Genomic DNA, 26,882 nt, shown 5'->3' with positions numbered 1-26,882 from the left:
TTAGGTTCTGCAGGCCACATAAAACTGTTCTCCCTTATTCTTCTTTGTTTGGTTTGGCTTGATGTTTTTTAGAACTCTTTAAAAATGTAAAAAATATTCCTAGTGGGGAGCTATATAAAAATAGGCCTCAGACCACACTTGGCCCTGGGCCATGTTGGTCCCTGCTCTGGATAATGAATGGCTCAGTGCTCAGTCCTGGGCCCTTTTTTCTACTTATACTCTCTCCCTAGTTGATCGCAATGAATCCCATGACTTTAAAGAACAGTTAGATGCATGATTCCACAATGTGTACCTCTAGCTCTGAGACCTCCACTGAGTTCCAAGCTTCTATATCCAAATGCATACTTGACGTTTTCAAGTAAGAACTCAGTGTGGTATGTAGCTAAATCACAATTTCATCTACCACTTAGGTGTGTAATAGGCATATCAAACTTAACATATTCTGAATAACACCCTCTTCCCTAGTTTTACCTAGCTCAGTAACTGGCACAATCCAATGGCTCAAATCAAAATTCTGGAGTCCTTCTTGATTTCTCCTTTCCCCTCACTCCCATTTCAACAAGACCTGTTGGCCCTACCTCCAAACCGAATCCTGATTTCTGACCACTACCCTCTTCTCTGCTGCTACTCTTGAGTATGAGTCCAAGTCTCCTCATCTCCAGTATGGACTTCTGAAAGAGCCTCCTACTGATTCATCTGCCTCCACACCTGCCCCTCAAGATCCATTCTCTATGCAGCAGCAGAACAATCCTTTAAAAACATAATCAGATAACATTATTTATCCCACACAAAACCTCCAGTGATACTTAAAGTAAGAAACAAACTCATGCTACATGGCCCATGAGGCCCTAAGTGACCTTACTCTGGCTCACCTCTCTGACCTCATACCCACTCTCTCCCTCCTCACTACACTTCAGCCCACTCCTGTTCATACACTCCAACTCCTCCCTGTTTTTCAAACACACCATACTTCTTCTTGCCTCAGGACTTTTGCACCTGATATCCCCAGATCTTCAAATGGCTAGTGTCCTTGTGAACATTCAGTCCAAGTAGCTCTCTTGCCCTCAGTCACTCTCTAACCCATCGTACCTGTTATCTTTTTTTTTTTGCGGTACGCGGGCCTGTCACTGTTGTGGCCTCTCCCGTTGCAGAGCACAGGCTCCAGATGCGCAGGCTCAGCAGCCATGGCTCACAGACCCAGCCGCTCCGCGGCATGTGGGATCCTCCCGGACTGGGGCACGAACCCGTGTCCCCTGCATCGGCAGGCGGACTCTCAACCAGTGTGCGACCAGGGAAGCCCCATACCTGTTATCTTTTATTCAGAATATTTTTTATTCCCTGAAATTAGCTTGTTCATTTATTTAATCACTTGTTTTATTTATTACTGTATATTCCCACTAGATTGTAAATTCCTTGAGAGTAGAGACTGTGTTCATAGCTATGTGTTCTATATCCTGAAAGAGTACCTGGCACATAGTGGGTGCACAATGAATATTTGTTGAGCAAATTAGTGAGTAAAGGTAGAATATCCATGTTATTTTTTCTGCTTATACAACTAAAAACTTTTTTTTCACAGTCTTGTTCCCCAGATGACCAACCAAATGGACTACACCCTTAATACTGTAGTCATAACATAAACCCTATGTGCTAGGGACTATGCTACATTCTGGGAGTATAAAAATAAATTAAACATAGTCCCTGCCTTCTAAGATTATATAATCTGGTGGGTGGAATAATAATGTGAAATCATAACAGTTGTGTGGCGCGTGGATAATTGAAATATGTGGCAACACAGCTCACCCTAGAGAGGTTAGAGATGGCTTCATAAAGGAAGTGGTATCTGAGCTGAATTTGGAAGGATGAGTATAACTTTTCCAGGTGGATCAGACAGAAAATAAAGAGAAGTTACTCCAGACAGAGAAAATATGTGAAAAGGCACAGGTGCCAGAAAAAATTACAGAGCATGAAAACAACAATTAGTCAAGTTTGGACCATGGGATGCGGTTGGGTGGGAAGTGGTAAGAAATGATGAAATTAGTAAGAGGAGGAGTCAGTTGCTGAAGCCTCGCTTAGGAATTGGATTTGTTCATGCAAAGCAAGTGGCTGATTTTGAGAAGGGAAATAATATGATCAGATTTGCTTAATAGAAAGTTCACCATTCCTGCAAGGTGGTGGAGAATGGATCAGAAGACTAAAAGGCTGGGTTCAGAGAAAGGAGTTAGATCGCTCAGACAGGAAAGGGCTGAGTCTAGCCCCTAGGAACACCAGCTTTGAAAGTCTTCTGCCTGGCCAGAGAAATAGGAGACCAGGAGAGAGCAGCATCACAGAAACTGGGGGAAAAGAGGGTTTTAAGGCAGAGACTGTGACCAACACTGTCACAAACCAGAGACAGATCTGGTAAATACAGGAAAGTGTCTAATGGACCTGGCAGTATGGGGTCTGACATTGGGAACCTTGGGGCAAGAACCATTTCTGTAGTGAGCACTTCATCAACACAAGAGAAGAAGCTGTAGGGGAAGCTAGAGTCAAGTAATTGTTTGTTTGTTTGTTTGTTTTTTAGTAGGAACTTAAGCATATTTATATCTGAGAAGAGCCAATAGCTAGGGAGCAAGAAAACAGAAAACAGGGGCACTGAGAAAATAGGGGAGCATGCCTTGTACAGAACAGGAACACTTTTCATCTTAAAGTATGAGGAAGATGTAGCTATAAGTAAGTGTATAGGGTTGGCTGGGGAGGGAGCTGGGGGTGGTAGCAAAGAGTTGGGGAAACTCCTGGTTGTCGGTGTTGGAGGCTCTTAGGGGCTATCAAAAAATGGTACCCCTTTCAGCACCCAAGTTCTAAACAAGTTGAAAAATAAACAGTAAATATTACGACCAAGAATATCACCTTTATTTCAGCTAAACTGAGGGTGTGGCTTCTTAAGAGATCTCTTAGCCAAGTGGGATTGCTGATACTCAATCCCAGAATTAGGCAGGTCTGCCCAAGGAGACCGGCAACACCGCAGGGTTCCTGGGGCAGGGAGGGGCTTCTCCCCAGGACAGCTTTTGCTGTGTGCAGGAGCACAGGGAAACTCAGCTTTCTGCTAGCTGCTTGCTCCCAAGAGCAGAAGGGTGGAGTTGAGCAGGCTCTGTATAGTTATCCCCTAAATTGACCAAGCAAATAAACCACTCCTCCGCTTAGGGCAGAATAAGGAAAAGGTGGAAAGGCCTGTAGTTCCACTAATTGAGCTGCCTTCATAGGGAAGGAACATCGCATTGGGAGCTGGAAAAAAGTGTTCCCACTGACAGTTAGCTTATGTCTTCTAAATAAAAAAGAAAATAAAGTGACCTGATGAGAATCGGAAAGGGGTGGGGGAAGGAATTATTATTGGCTTTGGAATGGTGACAGTGTTTAGAGTCACTATGTGAGTGACCGGGAGAGCGAATTCTTTTCAGCGTTGAGGGCCCAGCCAAGGCTGAAAGTCATAGGTTTGCAGCAGCATCCTGTGCGTGGTCTTTAGCTAAGATCATAGGTCTACTGTTGAATTGAAAATTAAGAGAGGTCATGTTACAAGGTGAGTGTCAGGGAGAGTAGTCAGCAAAAGAAATACAGCTGAGAGGTCAGATAAGATGAGAACTGAGTGATACCCAGTAGGTTTAGTAACTCAGAAATCATTAAGTGAATTTCTGTGTTGGTGGAGTATTGAGGTAAAATCCAGACTGGAATAGGTCAAAAGCGTGAATTTAAAGGTGGTGAGATAGAGATAGCATGCATAAACACTTTTTTTTGGGGGGGGGTGTCTAATTTGCTATGAAAGGGATAAAAAAGTAGGGTAATAACATTAGGGAGAAGTGTGGACAATGGAGGGTTTCTGTTTAGTTTTCTTTTCGGACAAGAGGTGGCAGAGCATGTCTGAATTGTAGGGAAGCAATCAGTAGAGAAGGAGTTGAAGATGCAAGTAGATAAATATCTATGTATGACCTTTTAGACTCTTGTAGATCTGTTCTGAAACTTACTGAACTCCATAGTAAGGAGGAATAGAGATTATCTTTGGTGCTCCCTGGGAAGAATATTTTAAGTCCCTCTAAATTCAATTCTTTTTTAAATATTTTTAGAATGCATCAGGGATTTATGCTGAAATAGATGGAGCCAAAAATGAACTACAAAGAAAACTATCCAACCTAAGCAACCTCAGTCATGATTTAGTTCAGGAGGCTGTTGACCATGCACAGAACCTTCAACAAGAGGCTGATGAATTGAGCAGGTAATATCCTGGTTTTAGAAATGCAAACATCTTTATAGGCTGAGTAACTTATTTTTATTCAGTTTCACATGACAGGGTTGCTGGGATACAGTGTTAGCAGTTTGGTTTTAGAGTTGGGTTTGCTTATTTGTTTTTCTGTTTGTTGGTTGGTCAGTCTGAGAGCCAATTATTGTTTATTGCAGTTGCTTTGGGGAGACAGTTTTTCAATTTTAAAAAATCTGTCAGATTAGAGATCTGTGTTGTGGGAGGGGTAGTTCTGTTCCACATTATTGATAAGATAACCTAACACATTTTAGTTATAGGGATATAACTGCTGCCCAAAATAGTATCAAGTAAATCAGATCCTTCTGCAAGGTCTAATTCTGCCATCATCACCTATTTATTTCAGAGACAGCATTAGCTTTCCACACCCAAGTGTCTTAAGTAAAGCTGGTTGGAAGTTGGCAATACGAGGGGCTTGTGGCAGATACTCCAACCATTCCCCAGTGCCCAGCAGGAACTATTTGATTTCAGCACCTGTTAAGAGAAAAATCAATTGATAATTTTCCTTGCAGTATCTAGAAGAGAGTCCTAAGCACTCATTTAATGTTAATTGAAATGTACTAAAAGACTGGCATTGAATTCATGACCCTGAAAAAATAGGTAAATAATGAGATCATTATAGAGAAAGATTGCAAGTCTGGCAATTAGAAACAAGGATCATGAAGGTCATGAATAAAATAAGACCCAGTATTCACTTCTGTTCAAAACTTAAATCACCTTTCTTTCCTGATTGCCAAGAGCAGGGGTGGGAGTGGGGATGGAGAGATCATGGGTAAAACCTTGGTGTGTGAGATGGTGTTGTATCCAGCTCAGTGTCATGCTCCCAGGGAATGTGCTTCTGATCAAGCCAATAAAATGGAACTTGGAGAAAATACTAGTTTTGGTAACAACTGTATTGGTAGATTATTATTTTTGAGATTAATTCTGTGGCCCTCTTCGTTGTTCTGTTGTCATTTAGTAACTACATCCCATTGAATGGGATCCCAACACAGACCTTCTCAACCCTGCAGCAAACAGTGTTCCAGCTAGAACTTCTAAGGAGGTTACCCCATGCTTTACATGAAACATAATCAGAAATATCAATCACCCTGAAGTCCCTTTTTTATGTTTAGCATATCTCTGACTACATATATTCAGGAAAACATCCAAATTTATAGACGTCTTCACTTCAAAATGTGAATATTCTTCAGCATCTATCTGGTGTACCCAGTGGTTTGCATGTTTTGCCTCAAACAGAGATAAACATAATTCATCAAGAAGCTTCCATTTCAAAAGCACATCTTTATTTTCTATGTTGATGTAGTACCTGTTTTGTGCCTAGTAATGAAAACAAAGTAATAAAGGCTTTTTGTTTCAAGCTCTTTGATATATCTGCTCACCACTCTAGCCAGCAAAATTTTTAAGTATTAATAAATATTGGTAACATTTTATACCTTTTATCCCTTTCTTTTAAAACTTCCTCAGGTTTTACTCTCTGTGCCATTTCTGAGAACAGGGGGTTGTGGGGAGATTTAAGTAGCAGGCATTTGGATCAGAATTTCCTCTGCAGGGCAGGGCTGCGTTATGACCTTCATGGGCCATAAAAATTTTTTTTTAATTATATGTCATTACTACATTGGTATAAAGGCTAATGTAATCATTATTGTTATCCTCATTTTTTTCTTCTGATTTTAAAAAAGTTAACATGAAAGCATCTTTGTGGGCCCCTGAATGGTTGTCAGCCCTACTGCAGAGGAGCCAGAATGATGGTGAACTCCGACAAAAAAGAAGAAAGTTGCCAAGGAAATAAAGAGGAAGTTCCTCTGAGCCTAAGCTGGTGTACAGGGACTGAAACTGGTTGGAGGAGGCTGAGAAACAATTGGCTGAGCTCAGTAGGTCAGGGTGGTGTGAAGAGAGGAGCCAGTGTAGGATCTGCAGTGTCATGTACTGCATCACAGAGAATCTTCTGAGAAGTTACTGATGAATAAAGTGATACTAGTCATAAATTTCTGGAATTGGGAAAACAGTATGGAACTGGTGGATTTAAGACTGAATAAAATTAAGACAAAGGATTTAGGATGAGCTGCAGAAGAGGGGGCTGGAGTTTGTATTATAGAGGAAGAAGTGTTTGTCAATAATATGAATTATTGTGTGGATACACTTACAGTTTGAAATTTCCATTTAGGAAATGGTTTAGGTATAATAAATCCTGAGATTTACTGGATGCCAGGCATGGAACCAAGCATTACACATATTTTATCCCTGTTAGACCTCATATGAATCCTCTGAGGCACATACTGTTATCAACCTCTACGTGAGGGTGTCCAGTGCATCATGGGTATCAGTAAATGTTAGAGGAACCTTACAGGGGCCAGAAGGGACAAAGGCAGAGAACATGGTGTCAGGGCAGGGGTGGTTGTGAGATGAGGCTGTGCACTTAAGCGGGGGCAGCTGGGCCTCAGGAGTGAGACCTTAACCATGTTTGCCCTGGGCAAGCTATGCACCCTTCCTCAGAGCCTCAGCAACTTTTATGGAAAAAAGGAATAACAATATCAACTTCATGGGTGTGGTAAGATTTAGACACATAATATATGGAACGGGGCTAGCCCAGTATCTGTACATGATGCTCAATATGTGTTATAACCTTTCTTAAAGAAAAATGTGATCTGTTATATAAAAGAAGGAAAAAAGATTGAATAGAGTGAAACCAACTAATATTTAACACCAGCTGAGGTTATGCACCCTCTCCAAGGGCCTTAGTTTCTTTGCCAGGGAGGGAATAACAATGCTGATTCGGGTAAGCAGCAGGTGGGGATGATTGTGGGTTCATTCTTCTGCCTGACTTCACCACGCAAACAAACTCTTGAGTAAAGAGGTGCAGACGCTGTTTTTAAATCAGCATTTTCTTTCCCTGAGGCTACTGCCAGGCAGGCAGTTGCCAAGGAGCCAAAACAAGGTGAAGCCTTGAGGGAACCAAAAGTAGAGGAATGCAAAGAAAATGTGCCCTTAGGAAAGGCAGCTCGGGAAAACCTTGCCCAGCCAGGTACTTTAAATAACAGGAAGGAAGTACCTTTGGTCCCAGAAGTACTCCAATCAGGCCCTTAAAATGTTCCTATTTCCCAAGGAGGTAAGAAGGAGAAATAATGCCACGTTTGTTTATTAACAGGAATTTGCACAGTTCAGATGTGAATGGGCTGGTACAGAAGGCTTTGGACGCTTCAAATGTCTATGAAAATATTGCCAATTATGTTAGTGAAGCCAACGAAATGGCAGAACAGGCTTTGAACATCACTGATCGAATTTATGATGTGAGTATTCCCTTACTTTAACATTCATTTATATGTTGCCTTTTCCTGGCTTATGACTTTTCTGTTTCCTAATGTCATCTGTTGAGCTTCCAATGTAATACAAATGGCAGAAAGGGCAGGAGAACTAAGAAAAGACCATTTTATTTATGTTATGAATGTTTTCAGTAATGCAGGTTCTTCAAGATGTGTCATACTCCAATCAGCAAATGCCAATTTCTTTGACAGCTTTTTTAAACCAAAGTCCCTGCGTAAAAAATATTTAAGACTAGTTCCTGCTGATAGAAAAGATACTTTATGCATACATTCAGATTTCCTCAACTCAAAAATTGTTTATTCAACAGCTTTTTCATGACAAGCACTTTGGTGGGCCCTTGGCCAAGCACTATTCCAAGTTCACTGAATTTTCCTCAAAAGCCATTTATCTTGAAAATGTCAAGGATATTATTTTCTCATGTTCACATTTGACCTTGATTGTGAGCTGTGAAAATGAAGCTGTATGTATCTTGCTTGGTGTTTAGCAGATAAACTGTATCATTTAAATCCTAGAACGATGAAAAGTTGATTTCTTCTGCTGTCATTCTTACTCTCTCCATCCAATTTCCTTGTAGGCTGTGAGTGGGATTGATACGCAAATCATTTACCATAAAGATGAGAGTGAGAACCTCCTCAGTCAAGCCAGAGAGCTGCAAGCAAGGGCAAATTCTAGTAAATATTTTCTCTTTCCTGTCTTCTGATTTATAGCTGCTTCCCTCCTTTCACACAGTGTTTCTGCATATAAACAGAGGTTTCAAAATGCTAGGATTAAAGAATAAATTATATTTCATCTGAATAATAAAAAAGCAAGTATTAGATATTTTCAAATAAATTGTGGTTTAAAAAACTTCCATGTAGTAAAATTACATGGAAACATATAGTTATCCAATATATAGTGGATATTCTTGCTAATCAAAAAGGCTAATTAATAGAAACCTACCATGAATGCCAATTTTCAAGGAGATAGTACCATAAAATACACTTTAACCCTAAAATTATATTGCACATAATGTAACCTTCCTTGAACAATTCAGAAGGCTCTTTAAAATTTTACCATGAAGGGATGGGTCAGCACTGTGAGAGTCAGGATGACAGGGTACCACAAAGCCATCTGGTTTTTTGCACTTTCTTGTAGTTTGTGTTATACAAGTTTGCTGTATTTAGGACAAGCCTAATGACCATATGGAAAAAAGCACTTCCAAAGGCTGGTATCTGCACCTGCTAAATCAAGCACATCCCAGAGTGGGAGAGGGAGGAAAAAATAAAAGTGAAATCATTTCAGTTAGTTTTGAATCTTATGAGTTACTCTTGAAAACAATCAAAGAATTTTACTAAACCTTACTCATCTCTGAGGTAATGAGCTCATTCCTGAGGATATTAGAGCATTGACTAATGAGGTTGGAAATCCATTATCTGGCTAACTTCTACCACCTAAAAACAAAGACCAAGTTTGAAAATTTCATGTGATTTTATCAAAGCAATTAACCTGCAGTCTAACTGTACATTTTCTCTCTTTTTTAAATGTAGAGCCATTATATAGAGAACATAAATGCATTTGTTTTTCATATGCAGACTATTTAACTATTTAATTACCATAAAGCAGCTATTATCTGAGTAAACAGACAATAAAAATGCTGTTTCTTCATTCTAATTAATTCATTATACAAGTTTAGTCTTAAACATGCTCTTTAGAAAAGAATTAGAATGTTAGCAGTAAAGAATTAGAATACTTATATTAAAATATTTTTGGATAAATGTTGTCATATGTATGTATTGCTTTTGTTTGTGAAGACCAGAGTATGTGGGTCTTCACGATGCAGTGACTTAAATACTTTATTCTCTTTGATAATTTGCAAAGTATTTTCTCAATCCTGTCATTACTGATTCGTTGAACCTCATGAAAGCAATTTTTCTATTCTGATAATGCTGTCTCTTCAAAGTTCCATATTTTATATGTAGATAAATCTCTCTGCTTTGGTCTCTTTGAATATTTTTCAGATCTGGTCACCTATTTCATGATCTTGTTTGGTTAAATCCCTTCATATGTTTATTTGCCAAAGGGACACTGATGGAGAGTTAGGACTGTGTGGATCAGAACTTGCCTCCCTTTAGAAAATATGCATGTTTGGGGCTTCCCTGGTGGCGCAGTGGTTGGGGGTCCGCCTGCCGATGTAGGGGACACGGGTTCGTGCCCCAGTCCGGGAGGATCCCACATGCCGCGGAGCGGCTGGGCCCGTGAGCCATGGCCGCTGGGCCTGCGCGTCTGGAGCCTGTGCTCAGCGGCGGGAGAGGCCACAACGGTGAGAGGCCCGCGTACCGCCAAAAAAAAGAAAAAAATTCAGTTAGAAAATATGCATGTTTGTAATATAAATTCAGGTTTTCAAATTGAACCATATTTCATCTATTGAGTTACACTGTAATTTCAGATTACTGTTAATTCATTTCCAAATGAATTTCAATGATCAGTAATCTTTATTTACCAGATTTCCTTTTTTTCATTATCTATATCAAATAGCCATCTGTAATAAACTCAGGAAGCTGCTTTTAAAATCTTCTACTGAATTAATTGGTAAAATGAAAAATGTCTATGTAAGACAGTGGGTTCCAAATAGGACAGACTTTCTATGAAGCATTTCTTCTTATAAACATCCAGCCCCAAATAGACTTCCTTTCTCCTATTTTATCAAAAACTCCAAATACAGTTAAATATATTCTTTCTCAGTATATCAGCCAGTGTTTTTTGCAGTAACAAGACCCAAAAGGAAGAGCTGAATAGATTGCTTGTATTACAATATTCAAAAATTGAAACTAAAAGAGGGAGAGAGGGTGCAAAACAACAACAAAGTATGTTTAAGACCCTCCTTGAATTCTGGGAAATTTTTGGCACTACCCAGAGGAAACAAGAAAGAAATGCTTGTACTTTGGTTACATTGTACTTGGTACAAGTACATTGACAGGATCAACTAAGCATCACCCATATATACCCATTATGTACATGTATGGGGAAAAGATAACTGAACAATAAACCAAGCACACCAAGACTGTATAATTGAAAAAAGACAGTACACCATGGGAGGGTATATATTTGCAAGCCCATTGGAGAGAAAGAAAAGAAGGGGAAGTGAAGAAATTATTTTTTTGTTTGTCAAGATACATACATTTCCTGATGCTTTGGAAGTAAACAAAGCATGAAACAAGAATTCTTGGGAAAGTTGATCCTTCAGTTCAGGTGACAAGATATCACATCATGACTTTTTTAGATTTGTGCCAAGGTAGCCCCAGTTAGGGTCTATGCTACAAGTACATTTTCAAGAATAATTTTTTAAGAAAAAGACTAATTATCAAAACTGATGCAAGAATGAATAGAAAATCTGATAGAACTGTATGTATATACATGTGTATAATAAATCTAATCAGTAATTAAGCCCTCCCACAAAGAAATCTCAAGGCTCAGATGGCTCCACCAGTGAATTCTCCAAAACACTTAAAGAAGAAATAACACCATTAGTACATAAATTCTTCCAGAAAAAAGAAAAGGAGGAAATACTCTCTTTTTTCTATGAAGCCAACAAAACTTAGATATCAAAACCTAAAGACGTTATAAACAAGGAAAAATATAAGCCAAATTCTCTCTTAAACAGAGATGTGAAACTCCTAATCAGGATATTAGCCAATCAAATCTAGCATACATAGAAATGGTAATACATGACCAAGTTAGGTTTATTCCAGGATTTCAATGATATTTTAACATTTAAAACATCAGTAGCAATTCACCACATTTACAGAACATAGGAGAACATTCATATGCCTATCTCACTACATGCAGGAAGATCATTTAACAAAACTCGCTACGCACTCATGTTTTAAAAAAACTCATAGCAAACTAGGAATAGAAGGAAACTCCCATAATCTAATAAAGAATAATAAAATAATATTCAACAAACCAATATTCATACTGAAATATTGAAAGCTTTCCCATTAAGATTGGAAATAAAACAAGGATTCCCCACATTATCAATTCAATGTGTAAATATCCAGTTTAATTCTATGTAAAACAATTAGAAATTAACTGTTTTTAAAATAACACCATTTGCAATAACATAAATTACCTAGGAATAAATCTGATGCAAGATGCTAAGATCTTTACGCATAAAACTATAATATGCTACTGAAGAAATTAAAAGATGATCTAAATAAATGGAGATCAAAATGAGAATTTAGATCTAGGGAAGAATAAATAAATAATAGGTGGAAGACTTGAATTTGTAAAAATAACAGTTTCTGCCAAAATTTATCTATAGATTCAATATAATCTCAATTAAAGTACCAGAACTGTATATACATATACAGGATGCTTTTAGAATTTCTTTGGAAATGGGGGTGGATGGGGGTAGGCAAGAATAGCCAGCACAGTCTTGAATTAAAAAAAAAAAACTGAAGGACTTAAACTACCCAATATCAAGACTTACAACTGTACAAAAATTAAGACAGAGATACAAAAAGATATAAAAAATTACAATACTCTATCATTTCTTCTGAATAAAGCTTAAAAATAGACACAACTAACGGGCAGAGATAGCATTCAGAATAGTGGTCACCTTTGGGTAATCATGGAGGTCCCAGGAAACCGTAACGGGCTAATAATGCTTTTAAAAATGCTTTTCTTGACCTGGGCGCTGGTTATATTTTGTGTTCAGTTTGTGAAAACTCATCAAGCTGTACACATATAATTGTGTACCCTTTTCTAGATGTGTGTTGTGTATCAATTAAAATTTATTAAAACAATCAAGAAAAAATAATTATTCTTATCTAACCAGTTGTCACCATAAGTATAGATAGATCTTTTCAGCTCTTTATCAATCGTGCTGCTCGTAGTTGTTAGTCACAGCAGTGCTATATTTTTCAATCAAAAAAGTTAGCCATTATCTGTATATCCGTATGAGTTACTTTATGACATCCTAAATCACTCCGAAGCAGTGTTACAAGTTTTCTGCAATCCTTTACCTCTGAGTTGAAATGCCGCTTTCCAGAATTGGTGTTCTATGTTATATTATATTCAGAATATTGCAGATGACTTAGTGGTACAAACCAGAATTTTTCTTGTTGCAATGGAAATTTCTTTCCTGGCATCTTTGCCCTACTTGTACTTTTTTTGGCTTCTTCTCCACAGGCAATGACAAGGCAGTGGCTGACACCAGTAGGCGCGTGGGTGGAGCCCTAGCAAGGAAGAGTGCCCTCAAAAACAGATTAAATGATGCCATTAAGAGACTACAAGCCACAGAGAGAGGTGAGGATCTCAGGGAGAACTTAAGGCTCATCTGTTTGTTCACTAGTATTAAGGTAAACCTTTGAGGAAAGAGTAGGTGATTCTTTGCTTATTAATCTTTTTATAAATAAATACTGCTTTCTGATGACAAAAGAAACTATGTTTATCTCACTCACACACGCACACACATACACACAAAAGTCCTGGAAAATAATAAAAGCTGTAGTCACATCACCTAGGGGTGACAATTAAATTTGAGAGCATTTTCCTCCAATCTTGTGTGTATGTGTGTGCATGCACGCATGCATGTCAATGAGATCATGATGTTTATACTATTTGGTAACCTACTTTCTTGTGAACATCCTTTTTCATTAACGAATATGCCCTAATTTGGTTATTGGGTTTCTCTGGCCCCAGCAGTAAACAGCTGCTCTCTGTTACATGCCATGTCGTTCTTATAGTGCAAGCAGGGAGACCACTGAGCCAGAGAGAAAAACAAGAGCGCTCATGCTGCCTAATCTGGAACTACAGTGCTATCTTAGAAAGATGTGATTGGGCGCATAAGTGCCTTTCCCGGCATAGCGAAAGTTAACACATTGCTGCTGGATGTGGTGTTCCACTACACAGAGCAAATTCAGCTACAGAACTACAGGATGCCAAAGCCCTGGCCAGAAGGGTGTCATCAGCATCATCAGAGCTACCACATGCTAAGCACTGGGCTGTGTTTTACAACATTATCTCATGTGGGAAAGTATTGCTGTTGCCTTTAGGCTGATGTGAACCCTGAAGCTTGTCAGGGTTGGGGAACTTGCTCCAAAAGGCACAGCAACAAAAAGAAGCAGACCCAGGATTCAAAGCTACATCCATCAGAGTTCAGAGCATGTGGGGTTAAGTTAAATGCTTCTCCAGTTAAAAATAATTAAAGCTACAACCTCACCTGAGTGATTTTTAATTGTTTTTATTACAGAAATAGTACATGACCATTATAGAAAAATAAGAAAAGAGAAAGAAGAGAAATCTTTTATAATCTCATTACCCAGGAAAAAGCCGTTTTGTTGTAAACTTATATTGGTTTTACTTTAAATATATAACTTTAAAAAATTTCACTATAGATCTCTTTTGAAACTTGCTTTTCTTATTCAAAAATACCTTTCCTTATCAATTTACTTCTGTACTAGAGCATCATTTTTATGACAGAAGCTGTCCCACAAAGAAGAAAGTGATATTTACAATGAATTTCAGACATAGGCATTTTATGAGTTAGTATCTCATATGCATTTTCTATAGCTTCCTCACCAGGTCTCTAACCTGAAGAAATACTACTCTTTTTTAAAAATTTCCCTTTAATTTGGAAATGTTTTAAATGAACGACATGATTTTAATGAGACTTTAGAGTCTTTCAAGCTCACTTGTTAATACTATTTACAATATTCTAGTGTACCTGACTTACACCATAATTAACATTTATTTAAAGATCTCGGTTTGGCTGAAAAGCCTGAATTTGAGGTCTCTTTCATCCCAGTGATGAAATGGATATTCATGACCCCATCAAATGTCCTACTTCTTTGCAAAGTAAATGTCCTTGTGCTCTGTGTGAAGGTGACGCTCAGCAGCGCCTGGGTCAGTCCAAGCTGATCACCGCGGAAGCTAACAAGACCACAATGGAAGTCCAGCAGGCGGCCGCCCCGATGGCTAACAGTCTAACCAACTGGTCACAGAATCTTCAACATTTTGACTCATCTGCTTACAACACTGCAGTGGACTTTGCCAGAGATGCAGGTATCACTTAGTAACTTCACAATTTGCATCCAATTGAGGAATTGGCCATTAAACCCTACACATCTTTTGTTAAGAAGCAATTTTTTTCATTCAAGTTTTAGATTGGAATATTGTAGGAGTTAGCTTAGAAAAGGATAAACTTTTTGCTCAGTTCATCTATCAATATATATGTATGTGTGTGGACATAGGAAATATATGTATTTCCCATAAATAAACACCAGACAGACTGGTTGAGTTAATTTTTTTCTGCGTGAAATAATGGTAACACTTGTTTTTATCAATGTAAGATTGATTCTTTGGGGAAGAAGGGCAATCACCTGTTAGAATAAATATGTTAACAAAATATTGGTTTGCTTTTAGGAAAAAAATTTACTAAACAGCACTGCTGTTACTAAACATCATTGCTTTTTCCTTACCTGAGTAAAGCAGGTTATTACCAACAAGCACTGAATATGGCCAAATATAACTTCAGCTTCCCATTAAGAAGTAAAGTCTGTTGGCCAACTTGAATATATAGTAATGAAGATGAAATATGTTGATATCTATCTAATTAATTTAGTTATACATAGATATTAAAATCACATATTACTTGAGAATTATTTTCCAGTCTCATATTTTTATTCCATCTTTTCGTACCTCCTAAATATCAATGTCTTTGTCATGATTAGAACTTCCAGTTCTCCAGAATGGTTTTGCAGACCGTATTCCCTTCACTTTCATCTGGATTAAGAACCAACTTTTTAAATCCACGTATGGATTTGTCCATCGCTAGAAATTTTATCCCAGGGCACAATATCCATTCCTGTAACAGGAAGATAGCTCTTTTATACTCATCTTTTAAGTATATATTCATGAGCCCTCCATGTAACCGCTCAATTTCTTTTGAAACTTAATCTTTAAAAAATTTGCCTACGTGATATCCAATATTTACATTTGTAAAGATATTGCCTCAGGAATATTTACTAAATTGGTGTTAATTTTTTTTCCTCCTTGTTCAGTCCCATCAGTGATTCCAGTAACCATCTAGGACTAACACTGATTGTGTGCTTTCCTCAAATAGCATTTTGTGGTTCAAAACAAAGTAAATTAAAAAGCATACCATAATATGAGACTTCATAAAGACTCTAAAGTGGCTCCCTTTCTCTGAGAGAATTGCGGGTAGAGAAACCTGTTTTGTACACATTTTCATAATCAGCATTTAATGTAATGCTTTAAGCATACTTTGTTGCCTCTGATGTTGAAGACTATTATACTATAACAATAGCCATTTTATAGCATAGCTATTGTGGTCAGTGATCCAAATAACAAATATTTACCGCTGTATTAACAAATACACTACATGATAGTAGCTATGATTTACCTGATTTCATTCCTTTTGCTGGAGAAGCACCTTGTTTCCTAAGTACAGAAAAGAGAAGTTTCCTAGGTCCTCACTGACATATTCTTCTGAATCTGAGTTTAGTTTGGCTCCAGGAAGAGGCTTGCTTTTGTTCAGCTGCTAATGCTCAGTGACCATGCCCTACCCTTAGATAGGAGTTTGCCTAAAGATATTTATTTTCAAGTCCAGTGGTTCTCAAACACTAGTGTGCATCGGAATCACCTGAGCCCCACCTCCATGTTGCTGGTCTGGGGACCACACATGGAGAGCCAGTGCTCCAGTCCATGAAACTTTGGAGAAGTTATGGCATTCTCTGTATCTGGGGTTCTTTCATCCAGCTGTATCCTTATGATTTGTGCTCTTTTCTCTGTGTGTGTTATACATCCCCCCTCCCCACACAACAAAATATAACCTAAAAAGTCAGTAAGATCTGCTCCTAACATCACCTTTGTCTGGGACCATAAACCATGGCTGCCCCTCACCTTGGCACAACTGCCACTTTTCTGGATGCTCCCTTGTTTCTTCCATCTAGCTCTGCCTCTGCTTGGACCACTGCAGTGGCACTCTGATATGTGAACAGGCATTTTGGAAAACAAGATGCCACCTCCTTTTGCCCAGCATTCCTTTTGACCTGTTATATCAGTTATATTAGAAATGCAAGCAGAACTTGTGCTATATAGTGAAATGAACATCTGCATATTTGTCATGGGCCCTGCCCTTTAGAAGTGGACATTATATGTCAGCTTGCTCTGCATACAATTTATAGTTCAATATGTATTATAAATGTCACAAGATAGGAACTGATTATGCTTTGGGCTTAGCTACTAATTTTTCAGAATTAAAAATAATTTCTTATAGTTCTACCAGAAGTAACCATGTATTTGTTGTCTCTTCATCTCATTCCTGAACTAGACTTAATACTGAGATATCTACTCAAGTGATTAATTTTTATTAACTGCAGTTGGAAATCTGACAGAGGTTGTCCCTCAGCTCCTGGATCAGCTTCGCACGGTAGAGCAGAAGCGGCCTGCAAGCAACGTTTCTGCCAGTATCCAGAGGATCCGAGAGCTCATTGCTCAGACCAGAAGCGTTGCCAGCAAGGTAACCAGTGAAAGGAGTCGTCATCAGTCACTGGGTGATAATGATAGTGTGAGGCTGAGCTCAGGCTCCTTGGGCAGCTTCCAGAGCTGGAAACTTTCTACTATATTATCCAACTTGGTAGTTCTCAGCTCCATCCGTTCATTAGAATCACATGAGGAGCTTTGAAAACCAAACCAATTCCTGGTCCCAACCTCAAAGCAATACTCATGCTCTCTAGAGGAAGGGCTCAGAACCTGTATTTTTTTGAAGCTCCTCAGTGATTCTAATGTGTAACCAAGATTAAGAAGCACACATTTAACCTAGTCAACAAAGCTCGTAGAGCAAAAGGAATCAAGGAAAGCTAACCCCACTAAAAGACTCAATTTTATTATTATTATTATTATTCATTATCCTAACAGCTGTCTTTGTGCAGTTACTATATGGAATAATCTTGCTCATCTACCTCTTCAAAGAATTCTCTAGTGCAACATAGATGATATGAAGCTTTTACTGACCTCTCTACAGGCTTAACACATAGCAGCTAAACTGAACAATTTCAACAAAGACCTCATCCTGAGATGCTATACAGAAGCAACACAACACCATAACTAGTGCTGGCATTGATGGGAAATATCCTGACACAGCAATTAACATTTTCAGTGTGGCAAAACATGGCTTGTTCTTGGCCCCCTTTCTAATTTGTTTTTTATTAATTTATAGACCAGCATTATTTTTTACAACCAAATTATATGGTTTTATTTTTTCAATTGAGAGTCAGCCTGAACAGACTGTTGGTCCTAATTACTGACAGAATTAAGAACTGGAAATCAACTATTTTGTAATGAAGGAAATTATTATTGGTAAATATACCCAACTTTTTTTTTTTTTTTTTTTTGCGGTATGCGGGTCTCTCACTGTTGTGGCCTCTCCCGTTGCGGAGCACAGGCTCCGGACGCACAGGCTCAGCAGCCATGGCTCACGGGCCCAGCTGCTCCGCGGCATGTGGGATCTTCCTGGACCAGGGCACGAACCCGTGTCCCCTGCATCGGCAGGCGAACTCTCAACCACTGCGCCACCAGGGAAGCCCCCAACTTTTAAATGATATATGATAATTGGTCCCACCCCACAAATCACCTTTTTTAGATACCTTGAAGAACATTTCAAAAAAGATTTATTGTCAAGAAGTGGCCTTTCCAATGCTAGGTTTCTGTGAATGCCTTCTGGTAGTTTTATTTCTATGGGGTAGAATTTGGGGGCCTTAATCACCTGAAACCATTTTCTGAAGAGAGTCTTGGCAATACCTTTGGGGCCCACACAGCTCCCCAAAGGGAGATGCTTTCTATGCATATATACATCTTTTTCAAACTCTCAGTTTTTACAAAGGAACTTTAATCCCATACACTGCTTGATTGTTCATTAAGATTTATTGTGCTTTACTCAACTGGCAACATAAGACAGCTGCACTCTAGGCACTTGGAAATACAATCTTGAACTCACTGACCATCAGTATTAATCAAATTAATATTATTCAGTTATGTAATACATCTACTTATTCATAAATATTTGCATAAACGACATGAATATACACAGACCATCTACTTATTAATACTCTGAAAGTCACCTCGAATCAGACCAGTTCAGCACGTTATATTGGGCCTCTTAGAAATGTATTTACTAAATCCTGCTTTGTTGTGATGCCTTTCTAAGGATCATTATAAGAAACATCTTAATGAACTCATCACTACAGTTATTATAATGATAAAGCCAGGCACTGGAAAACACTTTACAGTTATCATCTGGTTTCATTCTCATAACAAATTTATTGTCCTCATTTTACAGATGAGGAAACTACAGGTTAAGTGATTTGCTCATGGTTCCATAGCTAGTAAGTGGCAGAGCCAGGTTTTAAGACCCCATCTAAGACTTCAAAGCTGGCCTCTAGACCCCTCCCAACTGTCCAGATATGGTCAAGGATATTGCTCACAGCCTCACCCCATGCTCCTCTTTTGAAGACCCTAGGGAAAAGGTCCTAGCTATATTAGTACCCAAGATTAGTTATTATTCTCCTGATCAATTAGTTGTTAATTTTATGGGCGTTGTGAATTGTATAACTCACCAAGTATCCCTTCAAGCGGTTTAGTTCACCTTAACCAAATATGTAGTTCATTGTGGAATGCATATTTATCCTCATTCTTAGACCTACTTTGTCACCTTTTTGTTCTGCTTTCTTTCACCTCACTTTAAATTTAAACTGTATTATCTTCCTTAAATCCTTTCTCCAACAAGTTGAGGACATAAGTAAACAAAGGCTTGGAGGTCATGGGTAAAGCTCAGAGACCTCATAAGGAATGAGGGAAGCCCATTGAGAACCATGGGAAAGCACTATGCCCATTTCTGTGGGGTACTTTTAATGGAATAATTTTGTAACTCCAGATCCAAGTCTCCATGATGTTTGATGGTCAGTCGGCAGTCGAAGTGCATCCCAAAGCCAGAATGGATGACTTAAAGACCTTTACGTCCCTGAGCCTGTACATGAAGCCTCCTCCTGTGAAGCAACCAGAGCTGGGTGGGACTGCAGATCAGTTCGTCCTATACCTCGGAAGCAAAAATGTAAGAGCATGTGGTTGTAAATGATGGAATAATGTTGAAAGGAAAGATAAGTGCTTTTTCTCTTGCCTTAAAACAAAGCTACCTGTGCAAATAAACAAAATTTCTATTCTAGCACCTCAAAAGGTATAGACCATTTTAAGGCCAAGACTAAAGTAGTGACTTTAGGACAAGTAATTCCTTCTCTGTGTGGGATATTTCTGTGGTTTCTTCATATCGGCCTCACACTGCTAACTCTGAGGAGTGTGAATGCAGCATTTCAAAGACACCCAGAGTACAGAGGCCTATTATGTTTAATGCTGAACCCTGCTTTGAAGGTGCATAGCAATCGGTATTGCCAGGCTGCATTATATCCCCAGATTAACCAAACAAGGTTAGCACACTCCTGACAGCCATCAAATGTCCACAAGCCCACAGTTGCTTGCCCTCCTGCCCAAGGTATATTTGGACAGGCATGGAGGGATCGGGGGGAGGGGCAGCACACTGATGCAGCCACAGGGAGGCTGCAAAGAACGAGGCGCTGCCCAGTCTAATGGGCACTTTGGTAATAATTCAAGCCAGACATGCCTTATATACAGCCAAGCATCTGGATTGCTAATTGTCTTTTAAAGAAATGAGAATGAAAGATGATATTCATTCATATGGATTTTATTTAAGAGACTTCTTGACATTTCAGGCCAAAAAAGAGTACATGGGTCTTGCAATCAAAAATGATAACCTGGTGTACGTTTATAATTTGGGAACTAAGGATGTAGAGATTCCCCTGGACTCCAAGCCTGTCAGTTCCTGGCCTGCTTACTTCAGCATTGTCAAGATTGAAAGGTAAAGTGAATCCGTGACACAGGGCTCATTTGCAAATTTCATAAAAAATCTATTGAATGCACTCATGCACACACACACACACACACACACAGTCTTTCTATGGATGTTGCTCCTCTTTCTTCCATTATTCCTGTACTCCTTCACAAACACCTTAGTGGAAAACAAAAAATTAGAAAGAATAGTCATCACTTCTAAAGAGCAATCTGATTATTAGATGTTTTTAATCTGGCCAATCCATGAATTGATTCCAAGATGGAATGTCTTTTTTTCCCTTTCCCTTTGATTGTTGACATTATATAAATGCTTATGAAAGTGACAAAATCAAATCACCAATTCTGTGATGAAGGGACATTCACATTTTGACATTTAAAAAAAAAAAAAACATATTTTCGGGCTTCCCTGGTGGCTCAGTCGTTGAGAGTCCGCCTGCCGATGCAGGGGACACGGGTTTGTGCCCCGGTCCGAGAAGATCCCACATGCCGTGGAGCGGCTCGTGAGCCATGGCCGCTGAGCCTGCGCATCCGGAGCCTGTGCTCCGCAACGGGAGAGGCCACAACGGTGAGAGGCCCGTGTATCGCAAAAAAAAACAAAACATATTTTCTACGAATTATCTGGCTAATAAAGAGTGAAAATTCTTTATCTGAACAGGGTAGGAAAACACGGAAAGGTGTTTTTAACAGTCCCAAGTCTAAGTAGCACCGCAGAAGAAAAGTTTATTAAAAAGGGGGAATTTGCGGGAGATGACTCCTTATTGGATCTGGATCCTGAGGACACTGTGTTTTATGTTGGTGGCGTGCCTTCAAACTTCAAGGTGAGCTGTCCAGCTATATTTTGACTTATTGCAAATCTATAGTGATTGTTTTTAGAAGTCCATAAAGCCTACAGTGATTCAGCGCTTGGATGGAAACCTTAATATCTTAAAAAAAAGAGTTTAGCTCAGTGGGTGGTAGAATTCTGAATTAGGATCTATAAATCTGCTGCTTAAATCTGGTCTGTGCTACCCATATTTTCATAGTGTCAAATACTTTCAAGCTGTATCTAACACTTGATATATCAAATACTTTCAAGCTATATCTAACACTTGAATATCAATTTATTTCATTCTGATACATGCATATGTAATTAATTACCCCCACCTACCTTGTGGGTTTATAGCTAGTCTTCAGGTTTACAGGCGACAGTTTCAAAAATTCTGTTTTATCAGCTAATATACAGGCATGAAATGAAATACCTAGGATGAGGGAGGGGGTGGGGTCTAGGAGGGGAGATGAGACCTGTTGAAGGGCAGATACAGGAAAGGCCCAGGAAGACAGGGAGTTGATCCAGGATTTCAGTTGCAAAACTGTTACTCACTAGTGAGAGGCACATTATTGAACCTCTCTGAGAATTACTTTCCCTCTCTTTATGTGAGGACAGGAATACCTACCTCACAGAGCTGGTGTAGGGATTGACTTTGGTCATGAATCCACAGTCAGGTGTGTGACTGGCACATATTATATGCTCAATAAACCCCACCCTCTCTGCTAAGATATGGACAACTGAAAAATCTCTGTTATTCTAGATGGTTTAGCATAGAATAGACACAAACTCAGGTCTAGAAAGATATTTCTATCAGTGGGAAGGTCCCCTTGACCTACTGTTGTCTCACTGCCTGATCTGTGTGGACTGGATGAGATGTGGTCATGGCACAGTTGACTTCACCTTGTTTCACAGCTCCCTGCCAGCTTAAACCTGCCTGGCTTCGTTGGCTGCCTGGAATTGGCCACTTTGAACAATGATGTGATCAGCTTGTACAACTTTAAGCACATCTATAATATGGATCCCTCCAAATCAGTGCCCTGTGCCAGGTAAGAACGTGTTAAGAGTACTAAAAATTTGATAGCCATGCAAGAGCTGCAGATGAGACAAGTGTGGGTAAATATTCAGGTTTTCAATCTTTTTTGGGGGGAAACCAGTTTTGAAACTGCATAATAGTCATGCCTGCACACAACTTTTCAGTTCTTCTCTACCATAATGAGCATGCACTATTATTAAAAGTGTTAAACTACTTGTTTGCAGCTTTGGTTTCAGATTCCAGAGACTGGGGTCTCACTGGAACCTTCTGTTATCTTAGCACATAGGGTAGAGAAAAAAAATCCATTACAAACAATTTGTTTAAATGCTTCTTTGTGTCTCCCATGCAGACATCAGGACTTCATTTAAATGCTATTAAGGCCCATGAAAAATGTCGTGAGAATGGGTTAAAAGGGCCCCATTTGAAAAGCATAACAGAAGCTGTCATATTCATATGATCCTTGTATTTTTATTTCAGAGATAAACTGGCCTTTACTCAGAGTCGGGCTGCCAGCTATTTTTTCGATGGTTCTAGTTATGCCGTGGTGAGGGATATCACAAGGAGAGGGAAATTCGGTCAGGTGACTCGCTTTGACATAGAAGTTAGAACACCAGCTGACAACGGCCTTGTGCTCCTGATGGTCAATGGAGTGAGTAAAAATAAAAATTATACATCTTCTCCCTTATTGCCTTTACTTTCTGCTGTGCATGTTTCTAGGAAACTTCCCAGGTTGAGTGTGTCATGCCATCAAACTGAAGTTTTAGCTTAGAAAGCAAAATTGGGTTTTTTTCCTTCAGGGAAATGATGTCAGCAGTAAGTGAAAGCAGCCATGAGATGCATTTCCCTGCAGTACGTTTTTGGATGTATATTAAATATAACCCCTTTAATAAACTAAGGGTACTTTAAGGAAAATCAGCACCAAGATCTAGGCGAGCATGTGTCTACAGAAATTTAGCACTGACTTTTTAAATCATATGCCCTAATCAGTTAAAAAGAAGTTTGCATGCTTAATATATGTGTGTGTGTGTGTATATATATATTTATGTATATACACACACACACACATACATCTCTTTATTTATTAATGATATACTACATATGAATATAATATTCAAAACTAGGAAAAAGATAATTTATATAAAAACTGAATAAAAATAAATACAATTTTAAAATAAAGATGAAGTAAAATAAAATTAATTTTATTTTGCTAATGATACAAGAATTATTAATGGCAGTGTTAGTGAGAACAGTGTAATTAAACATGCTTAAGTATTTTTGAAAGTCTCATTAAACGCATTGTGATACAAGTTTTGTCCTGAGTCCAGTTTATTTCAATACTAAGTTCTATTGGCTATCATAACTAGACAAGATACCTCATATAAATAAAAATGTAGGAAATATATGATTGGCTGTGCTTACTAAATCATGGTACGGTTATTCAGTCTCATTCACCAATTGGCAAAAGTTGTCTTTGAAATTCAGCTGGCAGATTTTCATCTTTCCTGATGTCAGTTCTTGCAAGGTAATCAGATATCGTATCATTTTGTAAACTTTAACAAAGGAATTCAAGACCGTTAAAAATCTTCATTTGAAAGACTTTTAAACAGGTTAGAAATTTCTTTCCAGAAATGTTTTAATAGTGCAGATATGAGAGTTTTTATGGTAGTATACTTACATTCTTTTCATCAACAAATTTACTTACCAATAGAAAACTTTTCCATATACATTTTTTAAAAACCATCTCCCCAGGGCTTCCCTGGTGGCACAGTGGTTAAGAATCCGCCTGCCAATGCAGGGGACGTGGGTTCGAGCCCTGGTTCGGGAAGATCCCACACGCCGCGGAGCAGCTAAGCCCATGCACTACAACTGCTGAGCCTGTGCTCTAGAGCCCACAAGCCACAACTACTGAGCCCATGTGCCACAACTACTGAAGCCCGTGCACCTAGAGCCCGTACTCCACAACAAGAGAAGCCACCGCAATGAGAAGCCCACGCACTGCAATGAAGAGCAGCTCCCGCTTGCCACAACTAGAGAAAGCCCGCGTGCAGCAACCAAGACCCAATGCAGCCATAAATAAATAAATACACACATACATACATACATAATTTTTTTTAAAAAAAACCATCTCTCCAGAGTACAACTTTCTTCCCTGCCAAAATAGTTTCTCATCCATTGTTACAATGCCCCTACCTTGAAATTACAGATCAAGTATGTTTTTTTTTAGTAGCTAGTAGGTTTTATACTACTAAAAGACATTTGTCATCACAAATAAAGGTCAATAAATTTAGAATAATTCATTTTATAAGGAAAATGTGTAACCCCCTTGAAACTTAACAGCATTTTTAGTAACTTACAGGAAATAATCTGCAAACATCTACATGTCTCAAAATATTTTCACATCACTGTACCTCAGTAGAAAATTACTGTAAATAGTCTATTATTAAGTGACCTCACTCATAAATCCACATAACCAGGCACACATAAACGTCAATAATTGCAATAGGCTAAACACAAAGAAATGAGTGGGGGGCCATGGCCTGCCTTCAAGTGTGGAACTTCATTCTCAAAGCCTCACATACTGTGTGAATCTAAATCCCATGAAAATCCATCCAAAGGACAAAATGAAGGCCCAGAGTCAATCCATGTATTAAATATTAAAAGTTAGCTTCTTTCTCTATTTTAGAGTTTTAAAATGAGTATAAATAGAAGTTGAAATATTTTCTTTCTATACCTCAGTGGATTTTGTTCCACATTCTCAAGAGTATATAAATTCTGCCCAAAAGATCACTTTCTGTGAAATAGGGACTTTCCATAATACTTTATTTTTCAAATCCATTGAATTCTTCTTTTTTTTTTTTCAGTCTTTATTGAATTTGTTACAATATTGCTTCTGTTTTTATGTTTTGGTTTTTTGGCTGAGAGGCATGTGGGATCTTAGCTCCCTGACCAGGTATCAAACCCGCACCCCTGTGCATTGGAAGTGTAGAGTCTTAACAACCGGACCATCAGGGAAGTCCCGAAAATCCATTGAATTCTTGTGTCTATGCACTATCTTCTAAAACAAGCAAGCCTGACCAGTAAATTACTTGAGTGTTACAGAATTACTTTGGTTCTTGAATATCACATGGTCCAAGTGCATAATAATTCCGTATTTATCTACATAACTCCAGTGTTTCAGAATAACACAGGAATGGCCCTCTTTTTCTTAGGTCCATATTTGCTGATAATTTTCTAAGATTCTTTTCAGCATACCTTGGAATTCTTTTTCAATGTTACCAGTTTTGCTCTTAAAGTGAAATGTAATCACATCTATTGGCCTGCTATAACTTTGAAATGTTGCCTTAAAAAAGGGCAGTTTGAATACATATGGTCTATAATACTCTGTTTTCAAGATTGTTAAAGGTCAATAAGGTAAATGTTAAATTTCATTAATTCACAAAGTAAATGAAAAACAATAGAATATAGTTGTTTTAAATTGTAGATAAATATTAAAATTTTGGTGTATAAATGAGACATAACTGCTGATATGGATGTAGTTGTGATTTTTATTTCATAATAAGAATATCATGAGACTTCTTTAGTCTGCAAACAGTTTCAGTAATAAAGAATACAGTGTTATTTCTCAAATTCAGCTAAACCTTCCCTTTCATAATAGCAGACGCTCACATCTTATAACTTTTTGTCTTCTCCACAGAGTATGTTTTTCAGCCTGGAAATGCGCAATGGTTACCTACATGTGTCCTATGACTTTGGGTTTAGCAACGGCCCTGTGCATCTTGAAGACACAATGAAGAAAGCTCAAATTAATGATGCAAAATACCATGAGGTACTGATCATTGCAGTTTATTTTGTTTTGTTTTATTTGTATTTAGATCTACTGATCTAATCAGATGGTCAAATGAGATAGGTGAGAAAGTAATTAAACTGAACACCTTCACATATAAAAACCAAGTGAAAGGCCCTCACCTACTCAACTCCAGGATAACATTTGCTTTAAAAGAATGGATATTTTATCATATTGGAGTTGTTTGTTTGTTTTAATAAATTTATTTATTTATTTATTTATTTTTGGCTGCGTTGGTTCTTCTTTGCTGTGCACAGGCTTTCTCTAGTTGCCATGAGCGGGGGCTGCTCTTCATTGCGGTGTGCAGGCTTCTCATTGCGGTGGCTTCTCTTGTTGCAGAGCACAGGCTGTATGCGCGCGGGCTTCAGTAGTTGTGGCACACAGGCTCAGCAGTTGTGGCACACGGGCTTAGTAGCTCCGTGGCATGTGGAATCTTCCCAGACCAGGGATCAAACCCATGTCCCCTGCATTGGCAGGCGGACTCTTAACCACTGTGCTACAAGGGAAGTCCCATATTGGAGTTTCTAATAAAAGAGTCAGTGAAGATTCATTTTAATTGCTTCATTGATCAAAAGACTCCCATTAATACTCTATCTCTTGATTATGATGGCACTTCTATACATTTGTTGAAAATGAGAGTGTAGATACACAGCCATTTTTTTGCTTT

At 38.5% G+C, this 26,882-nt stretch overlaps 1 protein-coding gene across 4 annotated transcripts in view; it reads left to right on the top strand.

Moving 5' to 3' along the window:
* The window catches only part of LAMA4 (laminin subunit alpha 4), a 161,013-nt gene that overhangs the window by 99,216 nt on the left and 34,915 nt on the right, over positions 1-26,882 (top strand). For all 4 annotated transcript variants that reach the window (XM_029223945.1, XM_029223944.1, XM_029223948.1 and 1 more), the window contains 12 exons: positions 4,095-4,243; positions 7,431-7,572; positions 8,181-8,277; positions 12,776-12,892; positions 14,471-14,650; positions 16,990-17,129; positions 19,542-19,718; positions 20,392-20,537; positions 21,186-21,348; positions 22,251-22,384; positions 22,849-23,020; positions 26,066-26,197. In XM_029223945.1, the coding sequence (XP_029079778.1) occupies positions 4,095-4,243; positions 7,431-7,572; positions 8,181-8,277; positions 12,776-12,892; positions 14,471-14,650; positions 16,990-17,129; positions 19,542-19,718; positions 20,392-20,537; positions 21,186-21,348; positions 22,251-22,384; positions 22,849-23,020; positions 26,066-26,197 (1,749 nt within the window). The remainder of the gene's footprint in view (positions 1-4,094; positions 4,244-7,430; positions 7,573-8,180; positions 8,278-12,775; positions 12,893-14,470; positions 14,651-16,989; positions 17,130-19,541; positions 19,719-20,391; positions 20,538-21,185; positions 21,349-22,250; positions 22,385-22,848; positions 23,021-26,065; positions 26,198-26,882) is intronic.

The sequence above is a fragment of the Monodon monoceros genome, unplaced genomic scaffold (genome assembly GCF_005190385.1).
Source record: "Monodon monoceros isolate NGI ecotype Baffin Bay Population unplaced genomic scaffold, NGI_Narwhal_1 Super_Scaffold_15, whole genome shotgun sequence".
Lineage (NCBI taxonomy): Eukaryota > Metazoa > Chordata > Mammalia > Artiodactyla > Monodontidae > Monodon > Monodon monoceros.
This window is presented reverse-complemented; position numbering and strand designations above follow the sequence as displayed.